Source organism: Engraulis encrasicolus, chromosome 13 (assembly GCF_034702125.1).
Source record: "Engraulis encrasicolus isolate BLACKSEA-1 chromosome 13, IST_EnEncr_1.0, whole genome shotgun sequence".
In the NCBI taxonomy this organism is placed as follows: Eukaryota; Metazoa; Chordata; class Actinopteri; order Clupeiformes; family Engraulidae; genus Engraulis; species Engraulis encrasicolus.
Window position 1 is genome coordinate 7868146 of NC_085869.1, and position 25000 is coordinate 7893145.

At 44.4% G+C, this 25000-nt stretch overlaps 1 protein-coding gene across 1 annotated transcript in view; it reads right to left on the bottom strand.

Annotated features, from left to right (window-relative positions):
• clasp1a (cytoplasmic linker associated protein 1a) overlaps positions 1-25000 on the bottom strand; it is a 226502-nt gene that overhangs the window by 35812 nt on the left and 165690 nt on the right. Inside the window, exons 18-27 of the mRNA XM_063213003.1 lie at positions 24310-24356; positions 23655-23822; positions 16041-16157; positions 12310-12474; positions 9064-9219; positions 6007-6110; positions 5403-5423; positions 3781-3819; positions 2021-2268; positions 849-912 (exon numbers count right to left, since the gene is read on the bottom strand). Of these exons, the coding sequence (XP_063069073.1) occupies positions 849-912; positions 2021-2268; positions 3781-3819; positions 5403-5423; positions 6007-6110; positions 9064-9219; positions 12310-12474; positions 16041-16157; positions 23655-23822; positions 24310-24356 (1129 nt within the window). The remainder of the gene's footprint in view (positions 1-848; positions 913-2020; positions 2269-3780; positions 3820-5402; positions 5424-6006; positions 6111-9063; positions 9220-12309; positions 12475-16040; positions 16158-23654; positions 23823-24309; positions 24357-25000) is intronic.

Sequence of the window (25000 nt, forward strand, 5' to 3'; positions counted from 1 at the left end):
TTTAAATGTCTCATGTAAACGTAGCAAATGACCGTCTTAAACCTGTCTTCAAACAACCACCACTACCTAACAATACGAACGTCGTCAATTTCAACTTCCTCACAAAAATAACTTCTACTCACTACTGCAGGGCACCTGCAAGTAATAAGGACAAGATTTCTGAAAAACACACACTGACTTGCGCATCTAAAATTCGCTGTGTTGTATATTATAACTACCCATTGGTCTCAATGTAACCACCATATATGATTGTTCTGATGTGTAACCATTCTGCAAACACCAACCAAGGCAATAGCTGAAGTTGTCTGAAATATCAAATTCATCCTGACTAGACAGCATTGGCAACATGTACCAATCCTTGGCTTGCTATGGCAAAATACGTTATACATCATTAGTCATCTACCGGTAATCATTTTAACATATCAATCAGGATTCACTTACTCTCTGTTGTTAACATCCACACCAAGGCAGGTCATGCAAACAAATACAGAAAACAAGACATGTTAGTGTGAAGATTAGTGCTTACAACAGTCTAAACATGTGAACATCAAAACAAAAATAGATATAAATACTTCATCATACATCAATGTGGCATTGGGATTGGCAATGTTAATTCTTGGTTTGTTATATGTTTATTTGCCACTGAACCGTCTACTTAATTAATTAATAGGTGATTGTCTACAAACATGCAAAGGTGCTAGTCAGGAATGAGTCAAAAATGACAAATATGACTTTTATAGGCTATATAATATTTAAATACAAACATTAGAATACATACGACTGTACAGTTAGCTAGTTTTAACTGATAACCATGCTTGCTCCTGATACTCTCCCACATGGCTGCTTACCTTGCTGTGGGGATCTGCAAACATCCTCGTGAAGATCTCACAGAGCCTCTTCAGCTCCACTCGACTGCAAAACACACACACACACACACGGACACGCACCAAGTTAGTTTCTCTACTTTTCAATATCTGAGTCCAAGTGTTGTTGTTCTACCACTACAGAAGCAGTAGAAAGACGTCTTGTGGTCATGTTCTGTCAAAGAACTCAAGAGAGTCAAACGCAGATCAGAGCTTCTATCCTCTTGCTCCAGTTGGAGCTGGTGCAGTGGTTCCATCAGTCTCCCTCTTTTTCTTTATCTATCTATCTACCCCTCCCTCCATCCACATCCCTCCCTCCCTCCAGCCCTTCATTCCTCCTCACCTGAGTATGCGTTGGCTCTTCAGGAGGTTCTGCAACCCCAGTAGTACCCTTCCTCTCGCTCCAGTTTGAGGAGGCGCAATGGTTCTCTCTACCCCGCTCCATCCATCCATCCATCCATCCATCCATCCATCCATCCATCCATCCATCCAGCTCCCCACATCCATCCATCCATCCATCCATCCATCCATCCATCCATTCACTCCATCTATCCATCCATCCATCTTTCCACATCCACTCCTCCATCCATCCATCCATCCATCCCTCCACAGCCATCCATCCATCCATCCATCTCTCCTCTATCCCTCCCTCCATCCCTCCATCCATCCTTCCATCCCTCCCTCTCTGCTCACCTGAGTATGCGTTGGCTCTTCAGGAGGTTCTGCAACCCCAGTAGTCCCTCCTTCCTCTCGCTCCAGTTGGAGGAGGCGCAATGGTTCTCTCTATCTATCTATCTATCTATCTATCTATCTATCTATCTATCTATCTATCTATCTATCTATCTATCTATCTATCTATCTAAATCCATCCATCCCTCCCCCCATCCATCCATTCCTGTATCCATCCATCCATCCATCCCTCCCTCCACATCCATCCCTCCCTCTCTGCTCACCTGAGTATGCGTTGGCTCTTGAGCAGGTTCTGCAACCCCAGTAGTCTCTCCTTCCTCTCGCTCCAGTTTGAGGAGGCGCAATGATTCTCTCTACCCTGCTCCATCCATCCATCCATCCATCTCCCCACATCCATCCATCCATCCATTCACTCCATCCATCCATCTATCTATCCCTCCCTCCACATCCATCCCATCCCTCCTCACCTGAGTATGCGTTGGCTCTTGAGGAGGTTCTGCAGGCCCAGTAGTCCCTCCTTCCTCTCGCTCCAGTTTGAGGAGGCGCAGTGGTTCAGCACCTCCGCCACGTCCTCCATCTGCCGCAGGTAGTGCGGCATGCCGCCGTTCCGCGACGAGCCGTACGAGCGTTCCGAACAGGCGCTGGAGGCGTCGCTGTTGGCGTCGTCGTCCGAGTACATGCCAGGAGACTCGAAACGCCGCCTCACAGGCTTACGCTGAGAACGAGCGAGGAGAAGGAGGAAGAGGAGGAGGAGGAGAGGATGGAGGAGGAGGAGGAAGAGTTGGAAGAGGAGGAGGAAGAGTTGGAGGAAGAGTTGGAGGAAAAGTTGGAGGAAGAGGAGGAGGAGGAGGAAGAGTTGGAGGAGGAGGAGGAGGAGGAGGAGGAAGAGTTGAAGGAGGAGGAGGAGGAAGATGAGGAGGAGGAGGAGGAGGAAGAGTTGAAGGAGGAGGAGAAAGAGGAGGAGGAGGAGGAGAGGATGGAGAAATGAAGGTTAGAATGGACTATATCAAGAGGGACCTCCAAGTGGTGCTTTGTCAGGCATTGGGGATGGGTGACATCAGGTCATCATCAATCTTAGTTTGTCAGTTGGATAGGGGGGGAATCATGCACAATCTGCCCTGAAGTAGCCATGCATTTTTTTATTTTATGTTTTTCATGTGGTCATCATGTGGTTTTCGTTTTAGTTGATTATGAGGGCATTTGAATTTGTGTGTGTGTGTGTGTGTGTTCACCCAGGCATGGTTACCAATCGACTCACATCAGCCTGAGGTGTTTGATAATAGGCTTGATTTGGTTTGTTTGACCATCCCATGCTACAAAGACAGTCTACTATCTAATAAACTCTAATAAACTTGCCTACAGTATATCCAAAAGTGGGTTATAATATCAGAAAGTTATGAGCAGTGGGACACCAGAAAGCACCACAAAGTCCATAAAACTCATATCTACTGTAGCCATTCACCAAAGCCATACACCAAAGGGTAACACTTAACTTGACGCCTGTGTCATAGGCATGTCATTACAGTGTCATAACAGTGTCATGGCAGCGTTATACACGTATCATAAACATTATGTCCATGTCATAAACATTTTATGACTGTTGGCCTTAATTTGGTTATGGCAAAGACAACTTTGCCTTATCTATGACTGTGTCATGACACTATTATGACACTGCAATGACATGCATATGACACCGGTGTCAAGTTAAAATGTTACCCACTAAAGCAGCTGAGCAGCTGATCACCGTCATGGGCCTCCATAGCAGAGTTGTGTTAAAGGATGTGTGGTTGGACTTTTGCCTCTTGTATTGAGTTTAAGGCTTCCCTCATCTGAGCATACTAGGTGTCAATGTAGGTTCAGAAAGTCAAACACTGGCACTGTTCTCTTTCTACCACAGGTGACTTCACAGAGTAACTGAAATAAATGATAGAAGTCCGCAACACTGTTAATGCTCCCAGTGACTTATTTGCACGACGTTTGGGACCTTCGTCCTTTTTCAAGTGCAACTTGAAAGTGTTGCTGACTTCTATCCTTTATTTCAGTTACTTTATTTTGTCCATCACCTGTACCACTGATGTGCGCGCATTCTCTACCTTCTTGGACTTCACAGAGTAGTTAGGTTACATATGTTCTTTCTAAAGTTTTTCGTTTCTTTTTCTTTCTGTCTAAAACCGGGACAGACATGTGTGCACAGGCAGGCAGTGTTGGGCAAGGTTGGGCGGTTTACCGGGCTGCTTGGGATGGCCGGGCTGCCTGGGATGGCCGCCTGCGGGTAAAAAAGGGTAAAAAAGGGCATTTGGGCGGGTTGGGTTTTTCTGCAGGTTTATGCCCTTAGAAATAAATAGAGTTAAAATTGGGCAGCATTTAGTTATTCCATGCGGGTTTTGAACTGCAGATTTATGCCCATAGAAATAAATAGGTTTGAGTTCAAAGTGGGCAGCATTTAGTTATTCCATGCAGGTTTTGAGCATTTTTTTGGGCTGGAAAACATCTGGCAACCCTGATTGCGGGGAAATCCTGTTTTCCTAAAAGACACCTTTGGGTGTCCTCCCACTCAACCAGTCGCCTAAGGCACCTGCAAAAAAGAGTGCTGAATGCCTGAGCCCTTTTATAAGAAAAGCTGCCCTCAGCCTATAAAAAACTAAATATCTCAGCCTCTGAAGCACATAAAAACATGCAATAAGAAGGCATTTAAACGCTAAGACCCTCATTTTTCATTAGAATGTGTTCATTCATCTCAAACAAACAAAGATTTTGAATAAAGTTGTCTCAAATACCATGAGCCTGAATGTTGCGTAATGCAGCTCCAGGCGCCAGGGCCAATGTTGCGCAACACAACATCTGGCATTAATGGGTTAATTAACTGAGTGAATGCATAGGTAGATGTAATCAGGTGAAGGTGTACTCAAACTCTAGAGCTGTGTCACATGCCACATATTGAGTACCCCTCTGACTAAGGACATGACACTGACGTGGATTAGAAGTCCTACATCTACTAGTTGATGAAAGGCATTCGGAAAACTAATTATCCATGTCAAACAGACATGCCCTTTCTCATCCGAGGCTTTGGGGTTGACCCTTTGCTTAAGGATTTAAGCAAAGGGCTGCTGAGAGCTTTGCCCAGGCCCAAGGTGGACAAAGTCATCTGAAAGGGCCCCCCTACCCCCAATACATACAATGTAATGAGAACCCAATTTTGGGGCCCGTCTTCCTGGGCCCTGAACAATTGACGCGGGTTAGCTTCCATGTTTATGCATATGACTAATTGAGCATGTTGGTGGGGAGGTGAGTTAATATGGCTATGTTTCATAAGTTACAACAAGCAGTCCACAACACACGCTCGTCACGTAAGGTCACAGAAGCAAATGAAAGAAAAGCAGCGGAGAGAACGGGAGAACATTCCAAAGACATTATAGTGTAGTAAATGAGAGTAAGAGGGGGAGGAGGAGGAGAGCAACTCAAACCCAGCAGCCATGAGGAGAGCAATACAAGAGACGTGTGACGTGAGGACAGTGATGATGAACAAGGCTTAACTGTTCAGGTGAAGCCGTAAGATGAGAGATGTTTACTTTTTTAATGTTAAGTGTCAGGTTAATAAAGGGGTTTTGACTTTATTATTGAGGAATGCATTTCTTACGTGATCAGTGGTTGACTATTAACACAATGGCTGTTGCTATAACACAGGGGAAGTGATGGCGTGATCCTCCATGTGACACTGACAATGATTTGTGATGGTGTGATTCCCTTTTTTAATTTGATTTTTAGTTCTTTTCTACTGTTTTGTGGTTGATTAGTGGTGTGAGGATGGCGGTAAGTAAAAAAAAACAGTATTTAGGTAAAAGAAACAACTACCTTATTCCTGGAGTCTCTCTAACAGACGACCAAAGGGAAGGAGGAATAAAAACAACAAAAAAAGAGGGGAAGAGGAAAGACAGACACACAGTTCGAGGGAAAACAGGGTTACAAGAGGTCGCACAAGAACAGATAACAGGTTTTCAGCAAGAAACAATTTACGACAGATCCATGCACCAGCTCCCGCTAGTGTTGTGGCCGGGAGTATCGAAGAGACACACAGCATTTGGAGATAACATACGAGTGCATGAAGTGATAAACATGACAAACAAATCTACGTGGTCTACAGATCTATTCATTCATAGCAGAGTTAACTGTACACATCAAATACTGTATCTGACTGACAGATTTAACATCAGTAATAAAAGTAATGTATTACATTTAATTTTAATATGCATTAAAATCTAATTAAATATTAAATTATACATTGATACGTATTTCAACATATACATGTAAGATTCAAAGAAGGCAATATCTCATTAAAATGTCTCTAGCAAAAAAATGTAAACGCCCATATTGTAAAAAAAAAATCTGGCTTCAACCAACTAATCAGGATAAGGGTTACACATCTACAAACACCAATCACATTAGGTCTTCTTACCAGTGCGTCTGCCACGGCTGCCTCCACCTCTGTGCCGGTGTTGAGCACCCTCATGGCGTTTATGGACGCTGACATGCGGGCCTGATGGAGTAGGCCATAGCGATCTAGAACCAGGCAGGAGGCAGGGAGGAAGACAAGAGAAGAGATGAGAGAGTTAGAGGACAGGTGATGGAGGAAGAGATGCATACTTACCTTCAAAAGGCCTCCGAGACCAGTTCTATACACCATCGTGTTCATATGAAATAGCTCTGAAATACTTAAATTAATTACTATATGAAATAAGGAAATAAAAGATCAAGTCTTGATTTCACGTGTGTACGTGTTTTGTTTCTTGTTTTTACATATTTTTCACCTTGTGTGCTACACACTCATAACAGGAGACAATGTCTGAATATACTGGTGAAATATTGGGTACCCCAAGAAACCCAACTAGTTGCCTAAACTGGTTGACTGTGTGAAAATGATGGGAGTCAATCTGACAAAACTACTTTCAGGAAAATACATCTACATCGACATTATTTTGAAGGTCTATCAAACATAGCTGGAGAAATGGAGAAAGATATCAACTCAAAGACGAAAAGCCACCACCAGAGAAAGGGGAGAGTAAAGAAAGATGATATGTTGCAAACTTGAGTCAAAAAGATGGTGTGTTGAAAACTTGAATACAATCAGCTAAGAAAAAAAAAAGAATCAAGTTTTTGAAAATGCTGGAAAGTTTAGAGGACACCACCACCAGTACGGTACTTGAAACCACCACCGTAAAGCAAACACTCGCATCACAAAGACTTCAATACTATATACAGAAACTGACAAGCAACTTCAGAGTGGGAAGCAGATGTTTAGGAGAAACCAATGCAATGAATGGATGAATTCAGCTCAACTAGTAAAAAAGCTAATAAAACGACGTTGGCATCACATTTAAGATGAAGAATATATGACAAAGCCATGAGTAAAAATCAGAGCATCAAAACACAAACTTAAAAGGTCTTCAATGACGAAACGGCGAAAAATTGTTTACGCAACTAATGTTGAATGATGGGCAAATGAGGAATAATAAGCAAAAATCAAAATGTTGAAACCATCCAGAATTTCAGTGACAAAAAAAATCCAAAATATGTGTAGTAATAAATATGAAATCATAATCGAGGGGCGACGAATGTTTGAGCAGGTACTACCCCTTTCCCAATAAGTCAAAAGGAAGCTTTGGAGGCTATTGTAAATCGCCTATCAAAACATTTTTGAGTTTCAGTGTCTATCTATATTCACAGATACTAACTCAGGGTAAAATGGCATCAAATTGCATTATGCGTAAAATGTTAGGTGGTCCCTACTATGCAAAATAAATGACAAAAGTATACAGTGAGCCAAATTTATATTGATCATTCTCTTTTGGATCCATCTGACTTTTGGTTGAGGAAGAGGGAAGGTAGAGTAAGGAGAGGTAGTGCCCTGCTCAGAGTCAAAATACTGAAAAATCCGCCAGGGGAAAAAAAAAAAAAAAAGAAGGATCATGCAGTCGACAAATTGTGACATGGAGTTGTTTTCCAGATGGGGTCATGCAAATGGTCAGAGGTCAAAGGTCAAATACGATGTTTGTTTTGGGGGCATGTATCCGGGGGTATCATGCAGGTCACCTGACTGGCCTACGGGATCGGTCGTGGATAGAGCGCTGGTGGAACGCGAGTGACGTCGGGAGGCTGTCGAGGAGGAAGAGGAGGAGGAGGAGGAAGAGGAAGATGAAGAGGAAGAGGAGGAGTAGGAAGAGGAGGAAGAAAGGAAAGAGGGGTGGCACGAACACCACAGGAGTGGGGGCGTGGTTAGTGTCTCCTGGCAGGCACGCGCATCGTGATTCAACATCGTTGGCAAGTGTCGGATATTAACAGACAGCCAGAAACACTACAACATACTCTGCCTGGACATTCATTTTACAGGTTTACTTCATTCACTGTAGCAACAGTCAGTTTTATATGTGCGTTAGTATTTATCATAACACGTTTTGTGAATGCACTTAATCATTATTTTCTTAATGCATTCATCTTCATTCTTCCTTTTAACTCTCACACACACACACATACACAGTTCCTGCAGGGGAAACTGAAAGCATGCACCAACCACATACACGTCGGACAAACAGATATAAAAAAAAAACGGCTGTCACACAAAAGAAAGACAGCATTGGCGAAATGACATAACGCAAATGGACAAGCAAACATACGGTACACAGACACACAGCAAGGATATGATTCATGCGCATCAGCAAAGATTGTATGCTGCCTTTTTTGAATATCACTTTTTTTTTCAAAATAAAAGCTTATTGTGAAGATCCGCACCATCACGAGAAAGAAAAAAACATCTTAGAAGCACAGAACTCATAATTGTTTTTGTGTGTTTCTTTTTTTTTTTAAAGAAAAAAACCCGGGCAAGTTTTCCCATCTGCATTCATCCATTTCGACGAGAAAGAGAAAGACAGAGTTGACAGACAGGACAGGAGCCAGCATTCAATAGACTGGACCATGCAGAGGAGAGCAGAGGAGGGCAGGCAAAGAGAAGAGAGGAGCAGACAATCCTCATTCAGTTGGCCAGGAACCAGAGAGGCAGGGCAGAACCAGGGAGTTGGACGAGGACAAGGAGTTTGATTGGACAGAGTGTGAAGGGCCTAACGGCATTGGAGGATAAAAAATGGGGGAGATCTAGGGAGAGAGAAGAGAACGGCAAATATTTGGGACAGGAACATGGGCTGGACTAGCTTGCATCATCAACCTACAGTTGCTAATTCAATACAGTAGGGATTGGAGGATTGGTTGGGGGTATAGGGGATGAGGAGAGGTTGCTTGTGTCGGAGCCTGAAGGATGAGAAAGTTGGCTTGGATTTGGGAGGGTTCTGAACAGGACTTCTCGACAACATCGCTGCTAACTAAGCTAGTAACTTATTTGGTTGCAATGCAATTTCCCATCGTCAACTTCGTAAGTTGCTAACTAGTTAGCCACAACGCTTTGGAGAAAAGGGTTCCAGGTTGGGAGGGGAGTTCGGGGGTTGGGGGGGGACGGCGTACTCACCCAGAGGGGCGAAGCCCCGCGCGGGGCTGGTGTCGCGACTGCTCTCGCGACTGGTGTCACGGCTGCAGCCCTGGCTCATGCTGGGCCGCGGGATGCGACTGGTCCGGGCTAGCGTGCGGTAGGAGGAAGCGGCAGGAACAAGAGCTTTTAGCCTGGCTGTTAGGACACAGGTTAGGAGTCGGGGCGTTAGTCGGACCGGACCGGGACGGCTTAAAAGGGGAAATCCGGTGTAAAATGGCTTAAATAAATGGGACCAGGGACCAGAGTTAGCCCTCAGCATCATGTTTTAACACTATTTAAGCCATTTCACACCGGATTTCCCATTTAACCAACCAACCAACCAAACTGAACCGACCGGCCCGATGGGTAACAGAGACAGGGGAGAGGGGAGAAGAGAGGGCTGAAGGGAGTGTAGGAAGGGGGGATAAGCAAGTGGAGGGGAGGGGAGGAGAAGTGGGGAGAATTTTTGGAGTGGGGGGTTGGAGGGTAGTGGAGGTAAGGGACTACTGTCAGTGGGAGACAATGTCAGGACATTGAAAAAAGCAAGAGACTGAGTCGAGACTTTAGCTGGTATGGTTGTTACAGACTTGATGTTGTTACATGGTAATTACAGAGGAGGTTAAAGGTGTTGACATTTGGGTTCAAGCCACATTAAAACAAACGGAGTATAGTGATGAAGTTACTAAAGTTAGTTACTGTGTTTGAGTTCAAGAAAAGCACAGCAAACTCTTCTTACTTTCATCCACACACAAATCATTGGATCTTTTGTTTTGGCTCGTAGCTGTCCAATTGTTGTCATGATGGATGTCCATTGTGGCTACTCTCGATGTCTTGATGGACAGATCTTTAAAAAAGGCAGCCTTCCTATTTATGGCAATGACAGCTCTTCTGACAGAGGATTTGACAAGACAAAGGCGGCAGCAGCACAGCATGGGGGTCATTGATGGTAACACAGGGTGGCAATTGGCCAACCCTGCTGTCACTCAACAACCTCAGGCCAATTAGAACACAGATATAAGCCACAAGTGAGCAGACATTGGTTGACAGACAAGACAATGATGGCATGAGCTTCCTCGTCAGCTTATCTGCTTGAAAAATCTGTTGGACGTTCTTCTTCTTAACTTGCCCTGTAAATTGCAGGGTTGCTGTGATGAAGCTAGCACAAAGCGCACAGCAAAATGGCACTCACGAATGAAAAATGAATGACGCATGTCGACGTTGCAGTCGTTAAATGCCTTGGTCATAGAGAACCGCTCGAGGAACAAGAACGTTCAGTTTGTGGTCTCTCATTACCACATATACAGTAGTAATATTATTTGAAAATCCTCTTCAGGCTGAAGACTGTAGTTTTCATGACCATTAAAAAGATACTACCCAAGACCCAAACCTTATATTCACTCAGTACTTTCGTGAAATGGTCACAAGAAGTGTTTACACCCTAGCTCCCACCATGTAGAGTAATCAACACGATACTATCGATACTCCACAATAGGGCTGAGTAAAATAATCGCGTTAATCGATAATCGATCAAATCGAAATTCACATAATCGATTCACAGGGCACAAAATCGATTTTTTGGGTTCTTTTTCTTTTTGTTCTTTTTGTTTAATTTAGGTCTATGGAAAATATCCAGTAGGTATTAGTCAATTAGGCCTAGGCCTACTTATTACAAATTAGCAATCTGTTAACACTGTCAAGCCACAGCCCTTTGACATTTTTATATAAAAATAGGCAACAGCATCTTTTTGGGGAAATCCTGGCACCAAGAAGGGAACGGATTGAATCGATTCGGAATGAATCGAATCGAATCGAATTGAATCGTTATTAATCGATTCAAAGCCCTAAGAATCTAAATCGAATCGATACAGGAACATGGCTGCGATACCCAGCCCTACTCCACAATACTACAGCTTCTCATGTCTGGCAGAAACGGTCTCTTCATAGAGGTCTACACATTCTCTCATCAGTTAGATATCTTCTGAGGCTAGAGTGCCTTAGTATTCATCTAGTCAATATTACTTTCATGTTGCCATTAACTTAGTAGTGTAATCTAATTATGAATATACTAACATCTATGTTAATGGGAAATATTGTTATGCACTTACACTGAGAGTTAGATGGCGATTATGCAGGTTTTGTTACACTTGGACAAAGTGGAGTAATTATGCGATTCTTAGAATAGGAGGGAATGCTGTTCTTTAGTACGTGAATTTTAGGCTGACTTAGTCAAAAGTACTGCAGTCAACACATTTCTAGCTATAGTACTATGATATACAATACATGGCCCAATACATGATGCACTAATAATGACAAATGGTTTATTTATGGTACATAAAAACACATACGATGGGCAGATTCTCATTCATCCACATCACAGAAGTCAACAGAGCCGAGTTGGACCTTAAACTTTGAAATGTAAAACTTCTACAACTAAACTCCTTTAAAGAGGTATGCCACTATTTTCGGGCTTAATACAGTTAAAATTGTTGGCTGCGGTTTTTAAAGGTGGTAAAGTGTCTTATTTTTCATGTTAAGCGTTGTCTTGCTTTAAGACAAGTTAAAAGAGGGAGTATGTCGCTAAGCTAGTGAAAGTCAATGGATCCGTGTAGCATTGCTACATGCTACACGGATCCATTGACTTTCACTAGCTTAGCGACATGCTCCCTCTTTTAACTTGTCTTAAAACAAGACAACGGCTTATATGAAAAATAAGACACTTTACCACCTTTATAAACAATGGCCAACGATTTTAACTGTATTAAGCCCCAAAATAGTGGCCTACCCCTTTAACATTTCATCTAAATTGCTCCAGAAAGGTAAGGGTAGAGAAGGGTAGGTTAGAGGTGGCCCAGGGGGCAGGGGCTGGTCTCAGAGCTACACCTCTGGCTGTAATTGTGTGTGTGTGTGTGTGTGTGTGTGTGTGTGTGTGTGTGTGTGTGTGTGTGTGTGTGTGTGTGTGTGTGTGTGTGTGTGTGTGTGTGTGTGTGTGTGTGTGCGTGTGTGTGTGTGTGAGAGTGTGTGTGTGTGTGTGTGTGTGTGTGTGTGTGTGTGAGAGAGTATGTGTGTGTGTGTGTGTGTGTGAGAGAGTATGTGTGTGTGTGTGTGTGTGTGTGAGAGAGAGCGTGTGTGTCTTCTTACCGATGCCCAGGCGACTGGAGCTTGTCTCCCGGCTGCATCCCTGGCTGTAATGTAGTGTGTGTGTGTTTGTGTGTGTGTGTGAGAGTGTGTGTGTGTGTCTCTCCTTACCGATGCCCAGGCGACTGGGGCTGGTCTCCCGGCTGCATCCCTGGCTGCGTGGGACGCGGTTGCGCTTGTCGGTGGAGGGCGTGGTCGCCGTGGAGATGGTGGAGCGGGGGATGCGGCCGTACGAGTGGCCCAGGAGCTTCCCGGGAGAGCTGGAACGACTACCGGCTGGCGGACACACGCACACACACACACACACACACACACACACACACACACACACACACACACACACACACACACACACACACACACACACACACACACACACACACACACACACACACACACACACACACACACACACACACACACACACACACACACACACACACACACACACACACAGCGGCACAGAGAAATACACACACATGGATACACACACGCACACACAGACATGCGCACAAAGCAACATTCACACAGCAATAGGAAAGTGTGTGTACACACGCACACACACACACACACAAACACACAATCGCATACAAACATTGCATACAGCGATTCAGACACAAATCAGAAGGTACACAGACAGATAGGCAGACATGCACACGCACACATACACACGCAGACACACACACATAGACACACAGACACAAACACACACACACACACGTACACGCACACAGAAAAAGAAGACATTAGAACCCCTATCAGATGACAGTGTCACTTACAGAATTCCACTTTTGGTCATGCATACATCCCCTTTAATCAAAGCCAAAACCACAAACCTCATTTGCATCTCACAAAAGCATCATGATATTTACACACAATAGTGCAAGACATCACATTTTATATTATATACTCATCTGTTTCAGTCAGCCTATTCTTTATGCCTTTTTAACTCTGTTTTGTTGATTTTTGCTTTTCAGTCTGCTTATGTGTCTTGTTCTATTATTGGTTCTCTTTGTACAGTGTCCTTGAGTGTTTTGAAAGGCGCTTTTAAACAAAATGTATTATTATTATTATTGTATACATTGGCATGTGTACATCAGCCGACTGGGGAAAGTAGAGCAGCTAGACCACAGTTGGACACAGGTCTATTACAACTAAGTATTGAATTTGACACTTCTTATTGGTGAGTGTAGCATTTAATTGGTTGGGTTGGATTGGATGTTATACAAGCTATTACCGGTCAGTATTGAATTGATTACAAGTCTTGACATGGTGCTCAACAGTGGAACATGAAAATGGAGATCCAAATGAAGACGAGATTTCAACTGTGATTTGGTAAAACACAACACCATGTAAACTGACAGGCACAGATTTCAAAACAATTGGATCCAGTATCTAACTGTCCTGGGGGGAAACAATAAATGCATGAAACATAGACAATAACTACAGGATTGCTACTGACAAAGACAAGAAAAAAAACATATAATTGAAAAGACACAACCATGTTTAAGAAGTAAAATAAAAAAAGACTGTTGAACATTCTGCTGTCGCTGATGGACAACATATTGAACAATAACTGAAAAACAGACAATCAAAGACAATAATCAGAGGACAAATGAAACGATCATGCAGACATTCAACAACGGAGAATGGGCGTCATGCAGGAGTCTGCATGAGCAGGACTTAATGAAGGGGGTGGGACTGTCTGAGAATGCTTGGATTGGATTGGATGAAATCTGATGATGATGATGTAGGGGGAGGGATCTTACCACCAGCGGTTGGGGTTGGATTTGGGTTAGCTGATCTGGATCCTTGTGTGTGTGAGCAAGTCGTGACAAGGGACAGGCGAGAAGCAGCGGAGTTACAAAGATGCTCGACATTCAACGTTGACAATGTTTCAGCACGTCAAACGGCGAGAACATTAGACGTGTAACATGTACACATGTGTTATCATGCAACTAGTTAATGTCCTGTTTCAATAAGGCCATCGTGTAATAAAAGACTTGAAAGGATGCTTTAATGAAATACTGTCAGTCAAAATGATACATTTTCCAAAATCATGGTATGAAAAGAAGCTAAGTTGTAAGCAATTGGGCGTTTTTGCTTCAAGACCAGGAGCCCGTTTCTCGACAGTGTCGTTGCTAACTTAGTTAGCAACTTACTTGGTTGCAATACAATTTCCCATAGGCAACTTTCTAAGTTGCTAACTAGCTGGCAACGACACTGTCGAGAAACGGGCTCCTGATTTCTCATCATAACACAACAAGGGAAGGAGGTCATTGATGCCTTATGAAGAAGTCCAGCTGCTTACAATTTAACTTAAGAAATTATGTAACCTATTTACAAAATGGCCTTATGAAAAACATCCAAGCCTGCTGGCTTTGCAGCTTGTGGCACAGAATGGAGATAGAAAGAGGCAGAGAGAAACGATGATGTCACAGATCAACAAGGCACAGCAATGCATGATGGGAATCCCAAGTGTGGTAGGGGTCAAGAGGTCAACCATGACATTATTAGTGACTGGACGTGAGAATGGCGGTTCCTCTCTGATATTCTGGGTCAATGTACTAGACTAGACCGATACTGAGTAGCCTCTGTAAAGCTCTGCAGAGTTATAATCAAGGGGCAATAAAATATCAGTCCAAGTCTGGTGGCTGTACCAGATGAATCAGGTTATTGTTAGCGATATCAGTCAGAAATCAGAAGCCATGAACTATAAAAGCTTAATGACGTTCAGCTAGCGATATGAAGTGAACAAAATCTGTCTTCTGAGGTGTCACGATGCTGGTGTGAAACCCAAGCTGTTCTACGTTTTCAGCGCCTTAAATGCCCGTGTTCCTCTACACGGATGCGTTTCTCGAAAGCGTAGTTGTTAGCCAGTTAGCAACTTGGAGAGTTGTCAATGGAAAATTGCATTGCAAACAACAAAGTAGCTAACATATTAGCAACGATGGTTTCGAGAATTGTACCCCAGATTTGTTGTAAACTACTTTGGATGAAAGCATCTGCAGAGTCATATAATGTAATACATGTACAAGGAGGATGAGTGGGCAAGGAACCGAGGAGAAGAGAGTTTTTTATTGTTACATTGGAACTGGGAAAGCCAATCAGAGTGTCTCCCTCACACAAAAGACAACTAAATATGCCAAACTCTTGTGGCCTTCTAAATCACCTTTCAGACGTTTTAACCAATAGATGTATTAGTTAGCTTAGCTAGATGTAAAAGTTAGTAGCATGGGATTGCTGTGCGTGTCCTTAGTAGGAATGGACAGTCAGTGTTCTGAGAAAACTGGGGTGCATTTCTCGAAAAAAGTTGTTAGCGGTTAGCAACTTGGGTAGTTGTCAATGACGAAATTGCATCGCAACCAACAAAGTAGCTACCGTAGTTAGAAACTACGCTTTCGAGAAATGCACCCCTGTACTGCTAAATAGGATTGGGAGGGAGGTCAAGTGGAGTGATACCCAGGGTGAGGCGAGTTGCAAGGTGACTTACTGGGAGACGACTTTGGCCCTAGATGTAAAAGTTAGCAGTATGGGATCGCTGTGTGTGCCATAGCAGGAAAGGACGGTCACTCGGCCAGTGTTTTGAATGTACTGTACTGTGAAGGGATGGGGAGGGAGGCCGAGCGTCCAGAGTGAGGCGAGGTGCAAGGTGACTTACGCTGCGACTGGGAGACGACCTTGGCCCTAGATGTAAAAGTTAGTACTGTAGTATAGGATCGCTGTGTGTGTCATAGTAGCAAAGGACGGCCACTCTGTCAGTGTTTTGAATGTACTGTACTGTGAAGGGATGGGTAGGGAGACCGAGAGTCCAGAGTGAGGCGAGGTGCAAGGTGACTTACGCTGCGACTGTGAGACGACCTTGGCCCGGCTGCGACCGCGGCTGTCCGTGACGGTGCTGGGGGTGCCGTGTCCCCCGCCCACCGTACCGGAACTCTGCCTCCTGGTACGCACGCGGCCTGCAGGAAGAGAGGGACGGAGGGATGACCGGAGAGAGAGGAGGGAGGGATGGATGGGGAGAGTGAGAAGGAGAGAGAGAGAAGGGGGGAAGGGAGGGAGGGAGGGATGACCGGAGAGAGGAGGGAGGGATGGATGGGGAGAGAGAGAGAGAGAGAGAGAGAGAGAGAGAGGGGGGAGGGTGTGAGAGAGACAGAGGGAACAAAGGAGAGAGAGAGAGAGGAATAGAGAGATGGAGTCAAGGGCAGGACGGAGGGATGACCGGTGAGAGGAGGGAGGGATGGATGGGGAGAGAGAGAGAGAGAGAGAGTTAAAGAGGGGGGTGGGTGAGAGAGACAGAGAGAACAAAGGAGAGAGAGAGAGGAATAGAGAGATGGAGTCAAGGGCAGGATGGAGGGATGAGGAGGGAGGGGTGAGAGAAACAGAAGGAGAAGGAGAAAGAAAGAGAGAAAGGAATAGAGAGAAAGAGTCAAAGATGGGTGGGCGGGAAAAATGGGAGGAGCAGAGAGAGAGAGAGAGAAGAGGGGGGGGGGGGGGGGGGGCAATGGGACATGTGAATATTATTAGTACAACTACAATACATAGCCACAGGGGTGTAGTGACCATAAATAGCACAGCGCCACTCTCTTGAACCCCAATCAGCAGAGTGAGGACTCAGCTGGTCAACTTCTCACACAATTTTCCAAACACGTTGAACTTGAAAGGCCATCATATCCAAACCCACACACACACACACACCTGTACCTGTCTTGTTTAACGTGTGTGTGTGTGTGTGTGTGCGTGTGTGTGTGTGTGCGTGTGTGTGTGTGTGTGTGTGTGTGTGTGTGTGTGTGTGTGTGTGTGTGTGTGTGTGTGCGCGTGTGCGTGTGTTAGTTGGGTTGCCCTTAGTTTCCATCGCCTGCTGATGGAGGTGTACGTAGTGTGCCTGATAGTGGCAAACTTTGATCTGAGCTGGGACAAACTCTCACCCTTCAGATCATCAGCCAATGCATCTCGTAATGGGCTCGGGGAAAAAACATGCGCGCACATACGCAGGCACGCAGGCACGCAGGCACGCAGGCACGCAGGCACGCAGGCACGCACGCACACGTACATGCGCACGCACGCACCCCCCCACCCACACACACACACACACCAGCTAAGTAGGACACAATGATAAGAATAACACAACAAGCCTTCTTTACAACTGCAGTCTGACTAAAAAAAAATAAACGCAACTGAGCCGAACTGCCCCCAATAAAAACACCTCCATCCACATCGCTGTTATCAGTGTTATTGCACAACAGCCATAAAGACATTAGCATTACACACACTGACATGAATGCGTTCCCAAATAGAGGGCTAACAGAGTTCACCTGCAACTATTGTGTCCACAGAACCTGTGGTTATCTTTATAACACTACAATGACCAATAATAAAGACTATAGTTAGCTTTAGTCCTCCTGACACTGACGCAACAAAGCTAACGTTCAACAGTGAGTACCAATCTTATCAGTGGCTGACTATGCCATGGACATAATAAAATCATTAACATTTCACACACTGAGTTGAAGAGGAAGATGGTAGAGATCTCATCTGCCCAAACAGAACTGTAAGCGTTTGGAGTACGCGCATATCCAAATAAACAGGTGCCTGCCCGATTAAACGAAATCACATAGAGAAAGAATGAAGATCCACACACTGTTGCTACTCATCAAGTTTATTATGCACGTTTTCGACCAGTATGGTCTTAAGGGCCGTACACACACGTCACTGCTAGTTACTCGCTCAGTGAATGAACTCAATAGAATGTCAATGTGTTCCAGCGAGACTAGCAGGCGAGTAGGCGAGTACTGTACAACAAGCGATGCGATGTGGGCGGATCCCGAGTTGAAAATATTTTATCTTCGAGCGAGGCGAGTAGGTGAGTAAGCAATTGGAAGGCAGAGTTCGGTACTTCTCGCCTGTTCACTGGCAGTTAAAGCCGCGGGAACTTTCAGCGAACGTTCCATGAAAGAGAGGCGAGTAGGCGAGCAAGCAAGAAGCTAGTAAATAGCAGCAATGTGTGTGTACGGCCCTTTAGTCAGGTGTAGGTGACTTGATGACGTATAATAAACTGGGGGCAGCAACAGTGTGTGGATCTTCTTTCTTTCTTTATCCACTCCAATGATCAATATGCAGCTTTCTATAACTTGGAGACTGACGTAATGAAGCCAGCATTCAACACGTTAAAGGTGCAAATGAAAAGAGGGATCTTCTCCATGATCCGTCATTTTGAATTTCCATAAATAGACATTTTTAGCAGCAAAACGTACTGCTTTGTGCTTTGGTCATACTAGTAAATATTAGTTCATTATCTAGTAAATATTCATGAAAAGATCAAATGTGGCAATAGTCAGCACAATTTTGATGAACAGCATAGTGACAATACCTACTCTACTCTGGCCACCATCCTACACAGTGCAAGTTTGAAATGTGTTTAGCAAACCAGTATCCACCTGTAATTATGCAACAATTTAAATGGTCAGTTCAGACTATGGACCCGACACTGACACAATGAAGTGGTTATCCAACGTTGGGCAAGATGCTTAGAGGTCGGCAGAGCTGCTGACAGCTTTGGCGGGGCCCGGGACATAACCCTCAGAAAGGGGCCCCCACTCAATACATTCAATGTAATGAAGACCTAATTCTGGGGCCCATCGCTCCCTGGGCCCGGGACAATTGACCCCTTTGTCCCCCCCCTGTCAGCTTCCCTGGAGGTCGGGGCCACCAACTCTGACAGCACAGTTTTAATGAACAGCATAGTTGCAACATACCTACTCTGGCCACCATCCTAAACAATGCAAACAAAGTTTGGAATGTGTTTAGCAGTATTCACCTCTAATTATTATGCAACAATTCAAACGGTCAGTTCGGACTCTGGTCCGAACAACGACACTATGAAATTGACATCCAACGTTGAGAAAGATGCTTAGAGGTTGAGGCCATCAACTCTGACTTAGAGATACACTCACACTATGGATATTTCTCAAAACCTAGTGCGCACACTTCCAAATGCATCAGCCTAATTAGTCACGCCCAGTGATTGGATACTCCGTAGAGTTCACCAAAAAGTATCCAATCACTGGGTGTGACTAATAAAGAGTATCCAATCACTGGGCGTGACTAATTAGGCTGAATACACTTGGAAGTGCGCGCACTAGGTTTTGAGAAATGCCCTATGACAGGACTGAGAGATCTGGGCATGCTGTTGTGTTGCACTGCGTTACCTAACAGGTCAAGTTGAGGGCCAAACGCGACACATGGACACATTGCTGCAGTAAGGGGTGGGGGACTAAAGACATGAACTTTGAACCAGCTAACACGGCTGGTCATGTCAATGTCAACCCTTTATAAAGTCACAGGGTCAGATCAGAGGACAGGTGTCAGAGATCACAGGTCAGACTAAGGTATGTGAGATAAGAGAGAGAGAGAGAGCACAAGGGAGAGAGAGAGAGAGAGAGAGAGAGAGAGAGAGAGAGAGAGAGAGAGAGAGAGAGAGAGAGTGTGTGTGTGTGTGTGTGTGTGTGTGTGTGTGTGTGTGTGTGTGTGTGTGTGTGTGTGTGTGTGTGTGTGTGTGTGTGTGTGTGTGTGTGTGAAAATGTGTGTGTGTGTGTGAGAGAGAGAGAAAGAGGGAGAGGGAGAGAGAGAGAGAGAGAGAGAGAGAGAGAGAGAGAGAGAGAGAGAGAGAGAGAGAGAGAGAGAGAGAGAGAGAGAGAGATTGACCCTGTTGCTGCTGTGACTCTGACCTGGTTAACGTGCAACTCAGGGCGTAATCCAGCCGTTTGCTGAGTAGCCACACTAGGCTTATCAGAAACTATGGGCATCTCTCAAAGTCTAGAGTCTGTGTCCTTCCAGGTGTATCAGCCTTCGTGAACATGCCCAGTGATTGGATAGTCTTTGGTAAACTCTGCAGAGTATCCAATCACTGGTCGTGACTAATAAAGAGTATCTAATTACTGGGCATGGCTAATTAGGCTGAATACACTTGGAAGTGTGTGCACTAGGTTTTGAGAAATGCCCACTGTCACAGGAGGACGTGGCCAGCCTGGAACAAATTAGCCGTCTTCTCTTCAACCATCTCGCAGCAAGGGCTTTTTCATTAACACGGATGAAACTTGCCTGGAAAAATTGTCCGTCTACAACTACCTTGTAATGAAGCTTGCTTTCTATAACACAGAGAACACAATTTGTGTCATCGTTGTTGTATATTAACAGATACCAATCCCCAATTTAACATAGGAACTACTGTAGCTGCTATCCTTTAAGTGGCATTCAACAAAATACAGCTGAATAAAACAGTTACAGTGTAAAATAACAGGATATAAATAGCATGGAATCATACACTTTTGTATTTAACATTATTTAAAAAACACGAATCTGGTATACGTATGTTACTGTACCAGATTCATATTTTTTAAATAATGTATGTATGCATGTAATATACAAGACAGATCTTGAGACATATTCTGTACATCTTCAGACAACATGTAACAAAGACATAAAGACATGAACAGAAATTGACTGTATGGCCTCATCAACCGCTGTCTCAATATGGGTAACAAGGAATTAACTGTATTTAGACAGGACAGTGAAGAGTGGGATGGCATATAAGTGGGAGAGAGAGACGGGGAAGGATCAGAAAATGACCCAGGTCGGGAATCGAACCCGGGTCGCCCACGCAGCACTCCAGTTCCCAGCACCCAGCCAACTAAGCCACGGCTGGGCCAAAGCTCGGCCACCAGTCCTACTTAAGACTGGCCTGGCAATGGTGGGGTGGGGGTCGGGGGGGGGGGGTGGTTGTCCGGGGGCATTTTATGCAGACAAGTCATGCAGAATGTGACCAATAGCTCGAGGACACAAACACACACACACACACACACACACTGGCACCTGCCCTTTCCCTTGCCATCAGACTGGGCAGCGATACACAGATGCTGCATACACAACACACAGACACACAGAAAGACACTCAAGAAGAGTGAGACACACAGAGGGAAAGACACACACACAGACACAGAAGCTTACCATCTGGCCTACCAGGTGCGCCATCTTTACAGCAATTAGCAGAAGCAGCAAAGCAGAGAGGGAGGAGAGGTAAAATGAGGAGGGGGAGAGAGAGAGAGAGAGAGAGAGAGAGAGAGAGAGAGAGAGAGAGAGAGAGAGAGAGAGAGAGAGAGAAAGAGAGAGGCAGGGGGAGAGATGCAGAAAGAGCAGAGGAGAGGAGAGGAGAGGAGAGAGAATGAAAGGATGAGAAGATGAGAGAGACGAGAGGCAGAGAGAGGACAGAGAGCAGCAAGAGGAGGAAAGAGAGCAGAGAAGAAGATAGGAGACAGAAGGGTAAGAGGAGGAGGAGTAAAAAGGGGGTAAAGGGAGGACACGAGAAAAGCAGAAAGGAGAAGACGGACGTCGGAGAGAAGAGGAGAGTACAGGGAGTAGAGGGGAGTAGAGAGGCGTTAGAAGCAGAGGTTAGTGCAGTTAAACAGGGGTGGGCATCAAGGGAGAGGGGGGGACTTTGGCTCCAGACACACATATGGTTCAGTGGTAATTACATTATATAATAATAATAATGTACCATATAATTATAATATAATAGTAATATACAATATAATACAAACTAAAATTTCATATATCAAATATCTTATTATACAATATACGAACTCTAATATTATTACATAAATATTACTAAAAATGCAACTTACATATCTATTGTACATGACATTACTTTATTTGATAAGGATAGTCTGGCTCTGACCACATACTTCTGTTTTAATATCAAAATGCGGCAAGAAGAATAAGTGTGTTTGTGAGTGAGTAAAGAGATCACAGCCAGACTACGAAATGTCAAAAAAAGTAATGTTGCACAAAATGGATATAATTATATAAGAGTGTTACTTATACTTTATAAGTGATTTATAAGCGCCTGTTATTCTAAAGTGTTACCTTATATAATTTGTGTCTTCAAAGACAAAATGTATCTATGCACAAGCATACTTTTTTCCTGAACCATGATGAGGCTGAGCAGCCAGAGGACGAAAACAAAGGAGCATTGGGGACAGTCTACGTACTTTAAAAGGCATTAAAGCACTAATATAAGCATTACAGCTCTAAGCATTAAGCAAAGCAGCAGCACAGCATCACACAGCACAGTAGTTAGCATTACAGCACAGTGTAGCAGCAAGTAGAAGGTTAGCATCACACCAAATGGGGAAGCTAGCAGCCAGGACGGTAGGTCGGTAATCCTGGCAACTGCAGAAGCAATGGGTTAGTTACCCGAGTGACCACCAGAGGGAGTAATACAGTATGGGGCCTCTTGAAAAGTGTCTTATCTGAAGTCATTTCTCACCTTCTCTACTATGAATGAATGCAATTTGAATGTAATTAAATTAAAGGCTAACTGTGTGCTTTTCATGTGTATGAGAAAAAAGTGCTTTAAAAAAGTAAATTTATCATTACTTATTCTCTAGATTAATGACAAACTCTAGGTTAACATTTTAAAGCAATTCCATGAAAAAGGTCCAATCTGCTAAGTGTCCTCTTGCTTTTTGGATGACAACATCCATGTAATTAATGCGGACAGCAACCTTTAGCTGCTGCAGTCTCTGCAACTTTGAAACATTTGTCTTGGGACACACACACGTGCACACACACACGCCACGCACACACTCTCGCACACACGCACACGGACACACCCAAGCATCCATTCTCCACTTAAACTGAACTACTAAGAGGCCACACAGCCATCGCCTCACAAGCTAGCGAATGAGCAGTCTCTTGAGTCTGTTTCTCTAGTGAGCGGTCTCTTGGCTCTGTTTCTCTAGTGAGCGGCCTCTCGAGTCTGTTTCTCTAGTGAGCGGCCTCTCGAGTCTGTTTCTCTAGTGAGCGGTCTCTTGGCTCTGTTTCTCTAGTGAGCGGTCTCTTGGCTCTGTTTCTCTAGTGAGCGGTCTCTTGGCTCTGCTTCTCTCCACTGCACGGTTTAATCGTCCCCCATCCAGCAGCATCATCAGCCTGATTAATGTGCTACGCTCATGGGGAAGTTAAAAGCTAAAAGCCAGTGGGTTTTGTGGGATTTTCATTACACACAATTAAGGAAACGCAGTGAGATTAGGGGAGCGCTAAGATGAATGGTGTCTCCCAAAAATAAGTTTTATACGAAAAGTACTGTAAACAAGTAAATAATAATAATAAGAGTTTTTTTTAATGACAATTAAGGACATTATGGAGATTTGGGGGGAGCTAAGATAGATGGTGTCCCAAAAAGTTTTACTGGAAGTGAACAAGTTTGTAATTATTATTAACTTCAAGATGTTTTTGTGTGTTTTGAGCTTTTGAGTTTGTGTGTGCATGTGTTTTCAAGTATACACAATTTTAGTCCGTTTTTAGTCCTGTGGAGAAGTATGAAAGTGGGAGTGTCTCCCAATCCTCATTCAATGACATTCAGGTAATATAGGCAAGTAGGCGGGGCTTGTGGTCCGTCTTACCCAATGAGGCGTAGGATCCGGGCGGGAGGGCGGCGGCGGAGCTGAAGGGCGTGGCCGGGGGAACGGTGGACATGCGGGACTTGGCGCTGGCCGCCGCGTTGACATCGATATCGCTACGGGAACGCTGGAGGGATGGGGTGGCCGGAGCTCGAGAGGTCACCACTTTACCTACAGAGGAGGAGGAGGAGGAGGAGGATGAAGAGGAGGATGAAGATGAGGAAGATGAGGAGGGAGAAGAAGAGGAGGAGGAGGAGGAGGAGGAGCAGGAGGATGAAGAGGAGACGGAAGAGGGTGGAGAAGAGGAGGAGGAAGCGGAGGGAGAGGAGAAAGATGAAAAAGAGGAGGAGGAGCAAAAACAGGAGAGGAGAGGATGAAGAGGAGGAGGAGGAGGAAGAAGAGGCGAAGGAAGAGCAGGAGCAGAAAGAGGAGGAGGAGAGAGGAGGAGGAGAGGATGAGGAGGAGTGAGTGGAGGAGGAGGAGAAGGATGGGTGTAGATGAGAAGTAGGAGAGGAAAGAAGATGAGAAGGATGAATCTTACTAATGAAATTAAAACCATATCCTTTACAATGATCTGAAAAACAATACTTTGCCTTAATGCCATAAATAAAGGAATTTGCAACAAGAAAGTGTGATCAACAAGGATGTGTGTACGTACTCCTGCTCATGCTGCCTCCCATGACTCCCTTCACAGAGAATGGCCGACTAGAGGGAGAGAGAGAGAGAGAGGAGAACACAGTCAGATGAGATTTATATATATATATATATATAGATTTATATATATATTGACATTATAAAAAGCATTAAAAAGGTATACAAATAAATAAGTCAATAAATATGTCATGAAAACCTTGAAAACCTCATGAAAACACGTCAAAAGGATAACACAAAAAAGCTCAGGGAGCTTGTTTCCTTCATTGTGGTCCTGACGAACAGATTCAGATATGAACAGATTCTTCATACAATGCCTCCACAGACAGACAGACATACATACATACACAGACAGAGAGGCAGACAGACAGGCAGACAGACAGACAGACAGGCAGGCAGACGCAGACAGACGCAGACAGACAGACAGACGCACACAGACAGACAGACATACAGACAGAGAGGCAGACAGACTGGCAGACAGACAGACTGGCAGACAGAGAGGCAGACAGAGAGGCATACAGACAGGCAGGCAGACAGACAGACAGACAGATAATCACACATGCACGCACACAAGCACAGCACATCGCCTTCACTGCCAAGAGAGTCAGTGCTGTCACTCCTAAAATCACAGTGAAATTGACAACATCAAAGAGCAATGTTGTATGTGACAGGCTTTACTTCCAGGTCACAGGGGTCAT